The sequence below is a fragment of the Paramisgurnus dabryanus genome, chromosome 5, assembly GCF_030506205.2.
Source record: "Paramisgurnus dabryanus chromosome 5, PD_genome_1.1, whole genome shotgun sequence".
Lineage (NCBI taxonomy): Eukaryota > Metazoa > Chordata > Actinopteri > Cypriniformes > Cobitidae > Paramisgurnus > Paramisgurnus dabryanus.
This window is the reverse complement of record NC_133341.1, coordinates 25690529-25708525: the sequence shown is the minus strand read 5'-3', so window position 1 is coordinate 25708525 and position 17997 is coordinate 25690529. Positions and strand designations below refer to the sequence as shown.

The 17997-nt window shown below is 35.9% G+C and overlaps 1 protein-coding gene and 1 long non-coding RNA gene across 2 annotated transcripts in view; one reads left to right on the top strand and one right to left on the bottom strand.

Annotated features, from left to right (window-relative positions):
* The window catches only part of tenm1 (teneurin transmembrane protein 1), a 214503-nt gene that overhangs the window by 152354 nt on the left and 44152 nt on the right, over window positions 1-17997 (bottom strand). The window contains exons 2-3 of the mRNA XM_065250598.2: window positions 15535-15823; window positions 10922-11185 (exon numbers count right to left, since the gene is read on the bottom strand). Of these exons, the coding sequence (XP_065106670.2) occupies window positions 10922-11185; window positions 15535-15742 (472 nt within the window). The 5' untranslated portion in view covers window positions 15743-15823. The remainder of the gene's footprint in view (window positions 1-10921; window positions 11186-15534; window positions 15824-17997) is intronic.
* On the top strand, window positions 6266-7878 carry LOC141282192 (uncharacterized). The gene is made up of 4 exons (XR_012336714.1): window positions 6266-6311; window positions 6453-6514; window positions 6802-6863; window positions 7023-7878. It is a non-coding gene; the product is annotated as an uncharacterized lncRNA (long non-coding RNA).

Genomic DNA, 17997 nt, shown 5'->3' with positions numbered 1-17997 from the left:
TACGTTAGCGATTTACATATCTTAAATGCTGAGGGGTTAGTTGTAACACAGCGTTTGAATTAAACCCGCTGGGTGAAAATATTTTCAAGCCCACCAAAAAAGTTGCTAAGAGCTGCAGAAGTATTTCAAAACAATGCTATGTTTTAGTAAACAAGACACTGATTAATATGACATAGCAATGGTTTTGGTATCTTACACACCCAACTTAGAAACCGAAAAAAACTTACAAGGAAAAAATGTACTTACATGCCACCAAAACACCCGTTCATCAATAACTCTCTGAAAAAACATTATACATTTCCCATAATTTCATTTGGCAGCGTGAAAAAAACACCAGAAATCCAAAATGCTTAACCTTGTGCAACAATATAAACAGTCCGTTTTACAACTAACCCAGCGTTAGTTTTTTCCCCCGCGCACCCCTACAGTACTAATACACACCTACAAAAGGAAATTTAAAAACGTGAATCGGACAATAGGTGCTCTTTAATATAAATCGAATATTAATTAGGTGCTGAAACAGTCACATAGTATTTGTGACTGATTTACTTTAAGCGAGTTAAGTGGGCGATAGATTCAATAGGATTTCTGCTTACAGACTGAGTGTGTTTGTTCGATTGACCGCAGCTGATGCAACCGATTAACAAAGTGCCCCCTAATTAAAAGCGCTGTTGGTGTTTTGAATAGACGTCTTATATTGCGCATGATTATAACAACACAGAAATTGCCGCTTCGTGTGCCGAAAATAAAGTGAGAATTTATTGTCCATCTCTCACATGTTCTCGTAAACTCCTTCTCTTCATCCACTCATCCCTCTCTCGCTCGCTCCCATCTGCCTCGTTCACTTTAAAACGGATGGTATGGAAATGACAGCTCTGATGCCTGAACTTTAAATGACAGAGATGAAATTAATTCATAGGTGAAAATCCATCATTTCAGATCTGGAATCTTTGCCACCTACATGCATAAAGAATTAATAGAGCAATCTTTCTGAGAGGCAGAGAGAGAGAAGGAAAAAATAAGAGAGAGAGAGAGGTCATTTTATTCGAATTTGTACCTCTGACAATTTCCTGTCAGAGGAAAAAGAAACAAATAAATAAATAACCATATAAAAATAAATAAATAAATGAACGGAACAAATAAAAGAGTATATTTGTCTGAATATAAAATGAGAGGCCGTTGCACTGCTTTAAATGAGAAAATGAAGGGAGAAAGAAAAATACAGAAAGACGAGTTAGATTTGATTTTTCTTATCTCTGTCTTTTCTGTATTCATTTGAGTTTGCGGGACTCATAATTCAATACAAGGGGGAGGTGTAACTGTGGTGTAGGGGGCATGGTTACGTGGGCAGAGTGTAGATGTACATACAATCTGCTGAGCTGTGTGTGTTTAAGTATTGCTGTAGGGTACCGATTGTGTATTGAAAAATAATCGCATTCGAAGTTACATATACATGCACATGGCATGGACCAGCACAGTCCTGAGATGTTCAGGCTAACCATGCATGTACACAGACAGGCATATACTGTATGTTGTGGCATGATGAGAGCCTAGAAAGCCAAAGCATTTACACACTGCTGTCTTGAGGAATGACTGTTACACAGCTGGCTAATCTATCTCACGCACACACACATCATGTGAAGTGTGTTGAATGGCTGCTCCCTCATGCTCAAATTGTACGGCAGATATATGGTTTTTCAATTCCCCCGACATTTATTGGATTAATTGTATTGCTGTCTGATCATCGCCCGGCCTGTTTTCACCAGCGCGCGTCTGTCTTAATTCCGTCACCTTTGGCTTTCAATTTGGCTTTTCAGGCCTTGGAAAATTAAAAACCTTTAGCATGATAATGAATTTACTGCGGCTGTGTAATCTGCAGTCTGCCATTGTTTGAAGAAGAATAAACTGCGGCATTTATCGGCTCCAGCGGTGTCACGCCGACTGAACGATGAAAGCGAGAGCCAGTGTCGAGATAGGGGACACAACCTCGGGTCCGGGGGAAGAGCGTGTCTCCCGACAGGAAAAGACTCTTTTAGCACCTGCGACGGCTGCGGCGACCGTTTATCCCGAGAGACTGGGAACACGGGTGCCGGAGCTTTTAAAAACCCGTTGTGAATCAATACTCCGTCAAGAGTGGAATATAACGTGACTGTTAGGAAGCAATCGGACGTGGTTATAAAGCTGAAGGCCATTTTGCACAGCTTCTTGTGTTACTGAGAGGTATTAAATATGTTGGCATGTTTTGCTCTCGGTTTTTATGAATGGCATTTAGGGCTTTTTCAGAAATTAACTGCTGGCCTTTTAGTAAAAACGGAAACGCTGCTTCTGAAATCACATACTGTGACAATAGGTACTGAATTAGAGGAAATACCTATTCATGGACCGGTAAAACAGTAGGTAGCGGTGTGCGGGGCAAGTACTAATGCGAGGTTAGTTGTAACACGGACTGTTTAAATTGTTGCACAGGGTTGAGCGATTCGTTTTTTACGTATTGATTTCACCCTGCCAAAAGACGATCTCCCGCAAAATATTGGAAATGTATAACTTTTTTTTCAGAGAGTTATTGATGAACAAGTGTTTTGGTGGCATGTAAGTAAATTTTATAATTATATGTAATTTTTTTTTTTTTTTTTTTTTTTAAGTTGGATGTGTAAGATACCAAATCTATGTCATATTAATCATTGTCTTGTTAACTAAAACATAGCATCGTTTTGAAATATGTCTGCAGCTCTTAGCAACTTCTTTGTTGGGCTTGAAAATATTTTGACCCAGTGGGGTTAATTGTAACGCTGTGTAACAACTAACCCCTCAGCACTTACGATATAAAAATCGCCAATGTGCCTGTCTTATCAAAAACTGTGTCAAATTTATTTTTGTTAATATCTTTAATATTGATTGAATAAGGTCACATCAAAGATTGAAATCATAATGAAATGAATGGCTAAAATCAGACTTTGATGCTAATTATCTCAGAATTTGAATTTGAAACTGTAGTATGGTAATTACAGACTGGGTCACTTATAAAAAAATGTTTTGTCATAATTGTGCTGCTTTTCTCACATATTTAGACATTTGTATCCATTTATAATTGAACTATTGTTAGAAAAGGGCTGGATGAATGAATACAGTGTGGATACCTGTCTATTATAGACAGATATATAAACAATATACACTTCAAGTATATAGACAAACTAGTATTGAAATATTTGCCTGCAAACTTAATTTTTTGGCAAGTGTTACAACTAACCCCCTGTCTGTTACAATTAACCCCACCTATGGGGTAAGTTGTAACGTTTGCACTTCTTGCACGTTTGGTGTAATTGTCCAAGAATGGTAAGTACTAGAAACAAACTTCAAATTGTCATTTGTAGCAGAGATGTGTGTGCTGCTTGTGTAAATTTATAATTAATCAAACTTAAATATTTTTTGTTGACTGAGCCAAAACCAAAACGCCCCGGTCTCCCCTACTATATAGTTTGGATATGAATTTGGACTTACTACATCCACCATGTTCATACATGGTGTCGTCATAAGTACAAGTTGGTCGTTAAGTGGAATGACGTTAAAGAAGCACAATTTAACCACAAGAGACAGCTGTTGAATATATGTATTTTCATTTGAATTGAGCCGTGTTACCCCTTTCGGACATTTCTTAATAAAACAACACATCTCCTTTTGCTTTTTTGGATAACTCCTCTCTCAGGGGCTCACAGGATAGTAAAGTCTCCATCGCATGAACGCTTCAGAATCTTTTCGAGGGTAGTAGGTCATCCAGGTACTTTTCGCATACTGTTTTTCTAATACCATGAATTCGGACATACTACTCACCTCGCTTACTGCTTTTTGTCTACTATATAGTATGGAAGTAGCTGGTGTTAGACACAATGAAAATGATTGTGCTTACGAACGGTCAAGGTAGTTTTTCTTCCCCATCACCCTTTTTTTTGTTAAACATAGTTGCTTGCAGTTTTTTACAAGGGTAAAATCAAAGTGGCATTACCCCGTGAAATCAGACCCAACAGCTCAAAACATAAATCATTATTATAAGCTTACAGCTGTGAATTGGAATAAGGTAAGAAGGCGGTTCTGAACACAGTTTATTATGTACTTGCTCAATAATTGATTTTTTCTCAATTCTTAACCAAAGAAAGTTACAGACTGCAGCTTTAAAGCTAACTCAGATATTTCTTAGGCGTACATTACAGGTACACTTTTAGAAAAAATTGTCAAAATATGTAGGGGAGAGCAGGGCACAACCTAATGCTTTTTGACTTTGTCTCTATCATTCAAAATATATTTAAGTTAGAATTATCATTTGTTTGTAAAATCAACATACACATCTCTGCTACAAATGAACACTTAAAGTTTGTTTGTGGGACCTACCATTATCATACAATTACACTAAAAGTGATAGGGGTGCAAACGTTACAACCTACCCCATAGGTGCACTGTTAGATGTCGCTGTAGATTTAGCAGCACTGTACTGTAAAAATCCACAGTACTATACTGTATGTGTACATTACAGTACAGTACTGCAGTTCATAATGCATTCTGGGTAAATTTGTTTGAGCGGGAAAATTTTACAGTATATTTTGGTCTTGATGTAACCTTGCTGTAGCCATTGCTGTAATGTGCCAGGTGTACTTGCAATAATCAGTGAAAGTGCGCCAACGTCAAATCACACAGACAGAGGGAGAGCACAACTCTTGGCTGCAGCTGAAGGAGGACGATTGATTTCTGTCAGTTCGGTAAGTTTGAAATATTTCTGTTTCATGAAAACTTAATTTTTAGTTTAAGAATGTTGTCAATAGTTTGTCACAATATTGTTTTAAACGTGCAATGAGAGAGAAAAACGGTCGCCAACAAAGTTTCAATCTCCCTCAGAAAGTAAGCTAACGTAAACGTTACACACAGATGTCTACCGCTGCTTTAACTCGCTTTACACCTTTTTAAATGAATATAGGGTTGTTTTAACTAAATTATGACGGTTTGGTGAGTTTATATTGTGTTGAAAGTGTGGTGACAATGAAACTATTTTTAACGAAATGGACAAAGACAACCCGCCAGCGCGGTCTTGCGGTCCCAGCATAACGGTCGTTGACGGCGTTTCATCCGTTCAGTTAGCGTCAGAGAAAAGTATGAAGTTCGACTGTTTGGTAAGGCTGACTCGTGGTTGTAAACAGATAGGACTTGACACGCCGTACACAGCATACTGTAGTACCAAACTCCTCCACAGAAGTGAAAACAAGAAACCTCATATTTAACTGGATAAATGCATCGAACTCATCGCAGCTTTAACTTCGACCAAATATAATTCAGACCTGGGCTCATCTTAATATCAGATGAACGAAAGGGATTGCCGCGCTTATTGTTGTTGTTATTATATTACGGTAACTTATATCAGCAAAAGCAGAGAATATCTTCTCTTAAGCGTTTTACACGTCCAGTAAGTTGTCCAATACATTTTTATGGCATATTGTTTCCACCACTTCAGATGCATTACACGCTGTATATATAAGTTTCCAAAACACATCAAATCAATGCACGAAAAGAGAATGGGCTTCGCATTTACGTACCTTGGTCTTCTCGTCTCTGTCATCTGATCCTTCATCTCTGGATGTAAAATAGTCCATTATAACATCGTGTAGAAAACTGGCATCACCAGGATTGCTCAGATTTAGGCGATCATGTTTATCTTTAAAGTGAGCAGCTAGCTACTAACTTGTTTAAAAACTTTGCGTGAAATAGTGTTACACCGCAGCCGTCCGGGTAAAACATTAAAGGGACAGTCTTTTTACCTTGTCACTATAAATCGCTATTTTCTGCACTAAACGAGACATTTTCAGAGATTTTCTGTAGACAAGATGTTATAGAATAATAATTTAAAAAAGACTTATTTAGATATTTATATATAATATATAATATAACAACTAATATATATATATATATTTGTTTTACAACTGACTTAACACTTACAGTAATGTTTTATTTGTTAGCATAGCATGATATTAGATTTAAACACTTAATACATTTTTAAATCAATCACTTTGTCTCTGCACAATGAACATTATCAAATATTATTAATGTTGTAAAATATATTGTTCATTGTTAGTTCATATTAGCTAAGGCATTACCAAATGTTAAGGAATAAACTCTTATTGTAAAGTGTTACTAAATTTTCTTTTACCATTTCCTTCACAATGTCTACTTATTTCTATGGCTAACAGATTTTGTAACATTTGTCTTTTTTACAGTCTTACCATTACTTGTAAGCTGGATTGGGTAAGATGGATCATCTTTAAAGGCACCAGGCAAGTACATGATGTACAGTTACAAGTCATGTATTTTTTCGACTGCAATATTAAATGCTTTCACGTCACATGTAAAAGTACACAGGAATGTGCTGATCACTTTTTATTTGTAGTTTACATGAGTGTCATTGCACTTTTCAGGAGTTAAGGCAGATGTGGAGGCACAATGGGTGACACCAGACACACACCAAGCACATTGTTCGGTAAGTTTGCACTTTACCACTACAGTTTCTTTAAATACCCATGTATACACTCATTCACAATTCCCACACACAACACTGTAACACGACCATACACAACATGTACACAATTGTCTTAGTTTGCCATGTAGAAATATACAAACAGAAATATTCAGACTTTGGTTATAAGAAATTTAATTTAATAATTGTATTTATTTAGCAGAGGTGTCCCTGGACTTTATTGACAAAATATTTTGTTTTCAGAATAAAAAGTTGTGTCCAAATCAGTAACAATTGTACTTTCTGTTCAGGACATTCAATCATGACATGATCCATGTGGATGCTGTCCATTGAGGAAAGAGTTTGTTCAGCGGTAAGTGAATCTTCTGTATTTTAGTGAAATTAGGTGTGGAACAGTAGAATAAGAGCAAAAGGTTTCAGAATAGGGGTAAATTCAAGGCTGAGTTAAATTTTTTAAGAATCTTTTTCTATCTTATATTTGTTGACTTAATGTTTATGATATTTCTAACAGGTTTCTGGATAGAATTAATTCCAAAGATGGGAAAAAGTGCACATCCAGACAAGGAGCAAGCAAAAAGACAAGGAACTTGGTGCAGAGAAAAGCTGTGGCCATTAACCCCCATGTGAACAGCTTCATGCAGTCCCTGATTGAGTTCGAATGGACGACTTCAAAGTAAAGGCCACTGTGGTCTGTCTGCCAGTTTAATGCATTTATTTTTAGTGTTAAATGAAATTCAAGTAGAATATTTAAAACTATGGGCCAGTGTTCTTTTTACCACAGTGAAATGTTACCTTTTAGTCGATGATGGACTTTAAACTGAAAACTTCAAACTATGGAACAGTGTTCTATTTGCCAGAGTTAAATATGTTACAGCAGGGGTCTACAAACTTGTTTATACTTGTTGATTTTATTTTATGTTACTTGATTATATGTTTATTATTGTTTAAAATCTTGTTTTAAATGTTTTGTTTCAATTAAATGTTTTTTTAAATAAAATTTTGATACAAACATTGCTTGGATTGCCTTTTAATTCATTATGTCATGTCAAGGATAGCATTTTTACCATATTAATAACTATAGATTTAAACCTAAATCTCTATCTATTTTATATAATATTATTGTATTAACTGTAATAAGTAATAAATAGTATTTATGGGTCAATATAGACATTACAGTAAATTACTGTAAAAATAGACTACTGTAATAAAATATTGTAAAATTACAGTACAGTACTGCTTTGTAACTATACAGTACTAGTTTGTGTACTGTAAAATGGTATTACAGTACAGTACTGTAAACCCAAAATACAGTAACTTACTGGCAACCGTGCTGCCAGTACCGTACTGTAAAAATACAGGGAAATCGTTAACAGTGTGTGGTTCACTGTAACAAACAGAGGATTTGTTGTAACACCTGCTAGAAAATGTTGTTTAAACACAAATAATTCAATACAATTTTGTCTATATACCAATGGTGGATAATGTTTATATATCTGCCTATAAAAGATAGATATTCACAAATTCATCCATCCATGATCCTTCTTCTAACCATCCTTGTATTAAGCATCAATGCATATAAATAGATTTTTTTAAAGGCCTGCAGAATTAAGACAAAAAATTATAATTGTGAGTTATTTCCCCTGATATTGAATTAACAGTTATCATTTTGATGAATAGTATTTCAATTGTTTTCATTTCATTATCATTGTATACTGGATGTTTAGTTGTAACACTGTGTTACAACTAACCCTGCTGTGTAAAATGTTTTCAATCCCAGCTATCAGTTACTAGGAGTTGTTGAAATGTTTCTAAATGCTGTTATTATGTTTTAGGTTACAAGACAGTGATTAAAATAATATAAGGTTGGACTTGGTGACTTACGCACCCAACTCAGAAATCAAAAAAAAAAAACATAAGACGAAGAAATTTACTTTTATGCCTCCAAAACACTCTTTGTTCAATATCTTAACCAAAGCAAAGCAAAACTTTTCACAAATTCACAGGAGATCTTCTGACAGTAAGAGAAAATGACCAAAAGCACAGATTGCTCAGCCTTGTATAAATATGTAAAGTAGCTGCATTATAATTAACCCTGCTTATTTTTAAGCCTCCCTCACCCCTACCCCAGCTATCACTGGGGCAGTACCATATAAAAACGTCCTATACCACTGGGTACAGATATGTATACATTTGATACCAATATATATGTACCATTGAGATACTGGTACAGTATGTATCTTTGAAGCACTAATGAGCTCTTTTTGGTACCAATATGTCTTTAGGTGCAAAGCTGTATTGTTAAAAGGGTGCAGCCCCAGTGACAGCTGGGGTACTTAATTTGACCATTTTTCTGACAGTTTAGCATACAGATCCCCTCAACCACAAAACTATTTTGGATGAGTAGGGTCTTAAACGCTACTTCCATGGCTTTGCCTGAATGAACACAAACATCTACAAGGTGTAATTGGCTTCATGTATACTGTTATATACTGTAATACTGCAGTGTATAAATCTGACAGCTAAAGCTATTGGTACTAAAGGACCTCTAAATTGACTTCAGATTTAAAGATGTTTAAATGAAGTAAGCTCAATTCTCTAACCTGACCACACACACAGTCTGGCCTTAATGTGCCTGTCCAGCCTTTGTAATTAATTTTAATTTGGATCTATTGGATAAGGAAAAATTAATCAGATCGCTGGACACAAAGATGGTATCCATACCACATCCATCTTTGTATAAGGAAGAGAGAGAGAGAGAGAGAGAGAGAGAGAGAGAGAGAGAGAGAGAGAGAGAGAGAGAGAGCACCTTTATTGTTCACTCAGGACACAAAACACGATGTACCTAGACTTATCATTCTTGATGTAATAATTCTTAAGAATCACTGTTATTGATAGTGTAACAGACACATAACGAAAAGTACACAAATTAGTTTAAGGGATTCAAATATGATGTCCGTAGACAATTAATGGCTTTGTCAGAGGTAAAGGTCAAAAATGTTTTGTTGTTTAGTCACTGACAAGTAGTTAGACAGGAGGCAAATCCTAATAGTTCACCCAAAAATAAAAAAGTCATAATATGATATATATATATATATATATATATATAATGATGTTATTAAAGTGACATTCAACTTTTTTTGAAAATATGCAAATTTTCCAGCTCCCCTAGAGTTAAACATTTGAATTTTACAGTTTTGAAATTCATTCAGCCGATCTCTGGGTCTGGCGCTAGCACGTTTAGCATAGCTTAGCACAATCCATTAAATCTGATTAGACCATTAGCATCGAACTAAAAAATAACCAAAGAGTTTCAATATTTTTTCCTATTTAAAACTTGACTCTTCTTTAGTTACATTGTGTACTAAGACCGACGGAAAATTAAAAGTTGCAATTTTCTAGGCAGGAACTAGGAACTATACTCTCAAACTGGCGTAATAATCAAGCACTTCAAGCATTCTTATGCCAGTTTGAGAGTATAGTTCCTAGCCATATCTGCCTAGAAAATTGCAACTTTTTAATTTTCTGTCGGTCTTAATGCATGATGTAACTACTGTACAGAAGAGTCAAGTTTTAAATAGTAAAATTATTGAAACTTTTTGGTTATTTTTTAGTTCGATGCTAATGGTCTAATCAGATTCAATGGATTGTGCTAAGCTATGCTAAAAGTGCTAGCACCAGACCCGGAGATCAGCTGAATTAATTCCAAAACTGTAAAAATCAAATGTTTAACTCTAGGGGAGCTGGAAAATTAGCATATTTTCAAAAAAAAGTGGAATGTCCCTTTAAGGAAACAATAGAGGGTTAGGAATTATATTATACAGAATTTTTATTTTCTTGGAAACATTTTTGTAATAAGTGTTCTTGCTGGAAATAATTCAAAATCTGAAGAAGCGCGGACTCCTAAAGAGAGACAAGCGTAGTGCATAACCAGATGTATCCAATAATTGCCAAGACGATGGTCTGAAATGGTCCCGCAGGGGTCAATCAAATATAACCTAATGTATGTGTATTTAACAATAATATAACCTTAATGTGTGTGTGTGAGTATGTGCATGAGATAATGGAGTGTAGTTTACACACCAAAGCAGTTATTAGCGCACCACATAAATATTGCATCAGTGTAGAGGAAATTGTGTGTGCGTGAGGTTAGACTGGAAGTCTGTTTAACCGCGTGTGCATCTCCCTCTGCGTCAACTCTCATTAAAATTGTAAAGTCATACACTGATGAGGGCACCTCAGAGTAACCCAAATGCACACACACACACACACACACACACACACACACACACAAGACATCCACACACATATGCACATGAATGAAAAATCATTCAACGTTATCATCATGATCACAGTCTGGCTGACCTACAGTACAACAAAAAAAAAATCTCTCTAATGCCTCGCGCCCCTTACCGTTCTCTGGCTCGGACTTGCGCTCCTGTTCCGTATCGGTGAGGGACAGAACCGAGTTTGCCCGGCTTGACAGGCAGGAGCTGTGCTCTGACTTTACTTCCTGCATCCACAAACGCAAGGCGTGGTCAGGGGAGGCATCGCCCTCTGACTCTGGATCTGAAGCAACACCTGTAGACATGCCTCCCGGGTATGCAAGCTCCTGATTGGCTGCGTGAAGCTCCGTCTGGAAATCAGGGAACGTTGTCTTGGATGGATCTGCGAAATCTGAGGGAACAAAAAGAGAGAGGTACACACATAATTTGGGGATTCTCGCGAAATTAGACTTATGAGGTGTCATGAAACATTTTGATAAAGAAAGTAAATGCAAAGTAAGAGTATCAAAATAAGAAGCATACAGTTACAAACATCTCTTTATGTACTATTTTGCACATATTTTCAAATGACATCATAAAAATCGATTTTGTTGTTTTATCCACATTTAAGGGGAACATTTTCATTACCGCAACATGACTGGATTTGGTTTCTTTGACATGGAAATATTTATAATTAAAAAAATCTACAAAACAAAAGCTTCAGTGCATGTTATACTATAAACATTTACAGTAAAGATACATGTGGTGTTTGGTGATCATTGGTAAATATAGAGACAATAATAACGAATATAAATGTTTCCAAGACCAATTTTCTCATCTTCCGCAACAATTTTCAATCATTGTTTAAGCCCTCAAGGAATTAACATTAAAAAAAAAAATGGTTGTAAGGGACATAATTGACTGTGACACTCAAGATGGCTACCAGGTAAGCAGTTCTTATTTTTTCTCTCCAGATAAAAGTTGAAAATTTGTTTGTCATAGTACCTAGACAACTTTTAGTTCTCATTACCGAAACATGAGTTTGTATGTGCATATATTTAATGTAATATCATATTGCGGTAATGATAATTTTTGATAATGATAATCTAAAAAATGTAAATAATTATATACTGTAGGAAATATTTTTTAAATCCTTTAAGATAGAAAAATCAGACCTTAATCTTATACGTACAAAAATATGGCTTCTAGGGCTTTTTAAAAAATCTGATGCTGGACACTTTCTAAGTATGGATTTCGTAAGAATCATCCAAATGTATTTTATCGTACACGCAAATCAAAGTTTTACAAGAACACACACAAAGGCTGTATTAGAGTGCTGGAGTTACTGAACTGAAGAGATTTCTGGAGCCGTGCTGAGAAACAATTTTCTTCACTCTTTAGAGATGAGGAATAGCTTGGAAAACCCCAAAATAAATATTTTACAAAAAGTATTTTGCTTTTAACTGCACAAAATGTGGAAAGCATTTAAACTCCCCGAAGAATCTCAGTGAGTTAGAGATATGAGGTTTACACACACACACACACATTGCATTTGCACTACATTTCTCTCTCATTTTTATGCTTCGCTCCATGCAAATTCGCCTCGAATTCAGACGCTCACAAAGACAGATAACTGCATATCAAACCATAACACTTGATTTATCTCAGTCATTTCTCATTTCTGCTCATCTCTTCTCACCATGATCTTTTCTCCTTTTCTCATTTCCACTAATTTTGTTTGATCTCATCTCTTACTCTCATCTCGCCTCCTCTAACGTCATTTCTTATCAAAATCAAGCTTGTCTCTTTCTCTCATCTCATCTGGTCTCATTTCTACTCATCGTATCTCTTTTATTCTCTTGTCCCATCTTGGTAAAGGATTTGTGATGGCTCTGTCTGTGTGTGATTTTCAGACCTGTGTGTGTGTGAGTGTGTATGATAGAGAGAGAGAGAGAGAGAGAGAGAGAGAGAGAGAGGCGAGCTCTTTACCTCAAGTGTCCTTAAGAATCCTCTACCTATCTGACTTCTGTCTCCGTGGCGACCCCTCTCACCGCTCTCCTTGCTCTAATCATCTCAATACTAATTGCCCACGATGCACTTCTCCGTCCTTCAACGGGAACATGACCCCGTGCTTCTTGGCCTGACCCACACACACACTTAAAAAACACACCGTCCATGAGCAGACATGGCTGGGAAAAGTCAGGGTAAGAGGTTTGGGTGAAAGGTCCTTATCTAACTCCCTCTGCCTCTATTTTCATCTCTCTCTCTCTATCCTTCTCTCTCTTTGTACAGCTGTTGCCGTGGTAACCGGAATAGAGTGTTTTGTTCTGCATGTAGCATTTGAATGATTCCATAGAGGAAACAAAATGCCTCACTGTAACCTGTTCGAACCAGCGGCGTGTTAATGCTGCTTACAGACCACAACAGCAAAAAACATGCACATGTAGTGTTAGACAACCCTAAAAACAAATCACACGCCTCACTGACGTTCCTCTCGGACCGGACCACACAATTAAACATACAATAATGACATACTCAGACGCAGCACACAAATAAGAGGCAAACAACAAACAAATATCCTTAACTTAACAATCACATCAATTTATCTGCTCAGAATTATGTATGGTTCAGAAAGGGTACAGTATGCATGTTTAATAGCATGCTGTGTGTGAGAACAAGTATGTACTTGTGTTTGTCTTTTAGTTATGGGGAATTAATTAATGGAAAAGTACTCCCTTAGGATCTATAAATGTGGAATATCAAAGACAGCGGAAAAAATTGTGAAATAAATCTAATTATTATTAAAAATTATTTTAACATTTTAATTGTACGTCATTATTTAAACATAAAACACACATGCACACAGAGGCTATAATTAATTAAAGGATAATAGTATTTGATGTTTGGTAGTGAAAATATGATCTAACACTATGTAGGGGAGAGCGGGGTAAGTTGTCACACTTTCACACTGTCAAAAATCACAATGGTATAAATCTGAGACCAAATGCATATACACATATGTTGTACACATTTCATTTTCATATCTTATCCTCATTACATGTAGACTAATTAATGGAAAAAGTTCACTTTGCCCCATCAATGGGTAAATTGTCACACTAGATTATCTAAAAAGAAGAAGATAAATTAATTGTGATTATTGACTTGAATTTTTTAATTCAAACCAGAACTGGAAATATTAACTCTAGGGCTTTTCACACTGTGCTTAACCCTGGTTTATCTTCCTTCTAAACCCTGCTTTTAACCCTAGAATCGTTTCACACTTGTAATTTAGAAGTGAGGTTATTCCTGAAATTAACCAAGGGTTATGAAACCCTGCTAGCCCTGTATTTGTGGGGTTAACCCTGCATTGCGGTGCCAAACACACGCAATGTAAAAACCAAGCAGGGTTAGAATGCTATGACCCCAATTAAACACAGCTGAAGCAGATAATCAATCTGTTCAGGGTTGCTTGATAATTACAGACAGGTGTATGAGCAGGGTTTCAGACACCTGACCTAGGGTTTAGGAATGCACAGTGTTAAACATCAAATTATGAATACCCAGGGTTATCTCTTTACCCCTGGTGAAACATGTAACAGATACCCCAGGATTCCGTTAACCGGGGGTTAAGAATAACCCGGGGTTAACTATTTCCATTGTTAAAAGCATGTGACGACTTGCCCCAAAGCCATTAAGACAACTTGCACCAAACTGACATGTGTGCTAATGTTGGCTTAATCCCATAGTTTGGGACAAGCTCAACATAGCACCTCAGCTAAAGTATCAAAAGACTCAAATAATAGTTTTTTAACATTCATACCTAACAAAGTTGTATTACATAAAATATAAAGAGCACTTTTTTACTTTTTAATCCAAAAAATAAGACAATTGTGCTAACATCACATTAGAGCGATCTTGACCAGATGTGAACACGAAGTTGACCCCGCTCTGCCCTACTTACTGGAATAGATTTTTGGGGATATTATGTTATGTTAGTTCATTTAAATATATAAATAAAAATAATAAAAAAATAATAATTCTTTATTTTATTTAAACCAGCAAATTAGGATCCAAAACGAGATAACACTGTTTTTAAAAATTTTGTCAAAACATGTTTATTATTATGTTATCATGTTTTTAATGTGCTACTTAGATGTATTTTTTGTTTTTTTGTTAGAAGGTTTACATCAAAACAAACCAACTGCAGTTTGATTGATATTAATTGAAATTTAATTAATTGAAATTTTTGAAAAATAAAAAAACAGAGTTATCTCATTTTGGAATCAAACTCTTCAAATAATTGTTTATGTATTATTTAATTTTAATTAGTAAAATGTTTATTGCCTTTAATTTAATTAGTGGTAATATATAACTGCTAACAATTAAAGTTTGGGATTTCCCGATCACTTTTAAGATTTTATATTCCTTTGGGATCAATTGTTTTCATGTTTTGTCTTTTCACCCAGTTAACTAAAAAAATTATGCAAATCAGGAAACGGGACAAACATGCCCAAAAAGTTCATTATTTAATACTGTAAAATACTGCTGCCTTAATCACTAGAAAATTTACAATTAAGTCTTTCCTTATAAAAAAATCAATCAATAGTACGATGTTAATTGCAGTAAGCAAACAGCATTAAGTTTAAGACCAATTCACTGCATAACACAGCACCTAGTTAAACTGATTTGCACGTACTTAGTAAATAAGACACAGGTTTTATGCTGAAAAACACTGTTTATTGAAATCCGTGAAGGTCGTACCTTTCTGCGGCGGCTCCATGGGTTTCCTGCGGACTTTGTGGCTGTTGTAGGTGAACCTGCGGTCAGGCTCGTAGTCTGTACGGGTGTGCGCCTCTCTGTAGTGTTTGTGATGAAGGCTGGTACCATCCTCTTCCTCAGATGAGCTGGAGTAACTGAGCTCCAGGCCCGGGTGTGGTCGCGCCAAAGATTGGTACAGCTTCTCTTCCATCTCTGCTTTCCTTCACAATATCACACACACACACACACACTCGCACACAGACTGTAATCTGAAAAACTCACTCAAAGCACACTGCCCACACACACAAAGAACAAAATGAAAAGAAAACTCAGGCGCTGAAATGGATAATAAACAACAGCAGTTCAAATCTAACCTAACCTTTATTTCATTGCCGCAATTTTTTAACAGGGTACATGAAACAGCTCGAAAAAAACGGTTGATTTGTAGAAACACGGCATGAAGGTTTTTCCGAAACCATCCCATGTTTTAGTAAAACATTCATCGACCATCAAGTAAAGAGAGAAGGTCTCAGAGGACGAATGAAAGAGAAGATGGTGAGATAGAGAGATGGAGGGTGTGATTAAGAGATAAAGAGATGCTTAGATAGAGGAAAAGAGAGGAGATAAAAGGGTGAAAGATGGGATGAAAACTAAACAAACTCAAAAAGCTAATAGAGTTTATCAACTCTCCAGTCATGAAGGCAAACAAATAGACTTAAATATTTAATTCGAATTTTTTTTGCAAAAAATCTTAACATTTGCCTCTATGTTTATCTGTCTGTCAATGTATATCTTTCTCAATCTATTTAACTGTCTGTCTGACTTTTTTAAAGAATGACTACAAGACACTGATCAGACACATTTCATTATAGATGTTCAGCCCTTTAAATGAATTCTGTAACAAAAAATATAACATTTTATAACTATTTCAAATATACAGAAAATTCCGTAATATTTACTATATGGTTGAAGGCGAAATAGGCTGGGCAGTTGTGGTCATTTTTTTACTTCATTTCAACACTTTATTTATCCTCAGGGGCCAATTTACAAGGTCACATGGAGTAGCAACAATGTCCATAAAAATACATAAATAATTAATAAATATGTGCAAGTAAAATAGAAAGTCACAGAGTAATAGACAAGGGAGTCATGGATGATTGATTTAACAACTGAACCACTTTAGGAACAAAGGTTGCCTTTCTCCTTTGTGTTTAGCACCCTGGACAGCAAAGTTGTCATCCTGAGGGGAGCCACTCAATAATGGAAAACAAAACATTTGAAGGATCTTGCATGCCAGCCAACTTTATCATTTGCTGTTCACTCAAAGTCGAAAGAGTAGGAAATATAATATAATAATATAATACATGGCTCAACATAAGGAACTGCCCCACGGCCTGGGGCCAGCGTGAGAGACGCTCGGGCAAGTAAACAATATTGTCACTGGCCCGAACAGGCCAGTGCTTCGCCCTCAGTCACACAGACAAAAATAAAAAATATTTCATTCTTATGCAATGTTATCATCGAGATTTAAGCCTCTCCAAATACCTTATTGGTTGTTGTGCACACTGTTGCATGTGTTGCGTGTTACGTCATATATATGATAATTATGAGGCCAAATGAATACATAATTATTTAACATTTTGAAACGTTTAATTGGGCAAAACACGATGAAAGACACAATGTGATGTTTTGCACAGTTTGTTTTTCCAGCTAAAGCAGACAAGTGTAACCTGAACCACTGGCCTGCAAGTATAAAAAATTATTTGCATTGAGCCCTGTATTAAATACAGTATATCAGCATTTTTCCTATGGGATACGAGATGAGACAATTTAGTCTACAGTATATCTATATATAGTCTGAAGTGACCCTCCTTTGCAATACAAGCTCTGCCTCAGACGTAAGCTTTCCAACCAGCTCACATGTTGTGCACATGTATACTGCACTTTTAAAAACAACCTGATCTCATGAATTTCCGTGGCATAGTCACAAAATTTTCGCTCATTTTACCGTGGCATTCTCACGGATTTGTTACTCAACTGATTTGTCCTATTTTCTTACCATTGTCGCTTCGGTTTAGGGTTAGATTTACATAAAATGACATCCCTACCCAAACCCAACTCTAACCCTAACGCCAGGCAACAATTGTTTAAAGTTTAGAAAATATAAAAGAATACATCAGAAAAATAGTATAAACCAATACTTAAAGTGACATACTAATGCAAACACCAAATCTAACCCTTAACCGAAGCGACAATGGTTTGAAAATGGGAAAAAGCAGTTAAACCAATCCGTGAGAATGCCATGGAAAAATGAGCAAATATTTGGATTTTGACCAAAGAACTTTGTAATCATGTAGTTCAAAAAGGAAGGTAACAACTGTGTTTGTAACATCTCACACAAGATTTTAACTCACATAGAAACATTTATTTTTCTTTGTAGAAAACACAGAGATATGTATAATATGT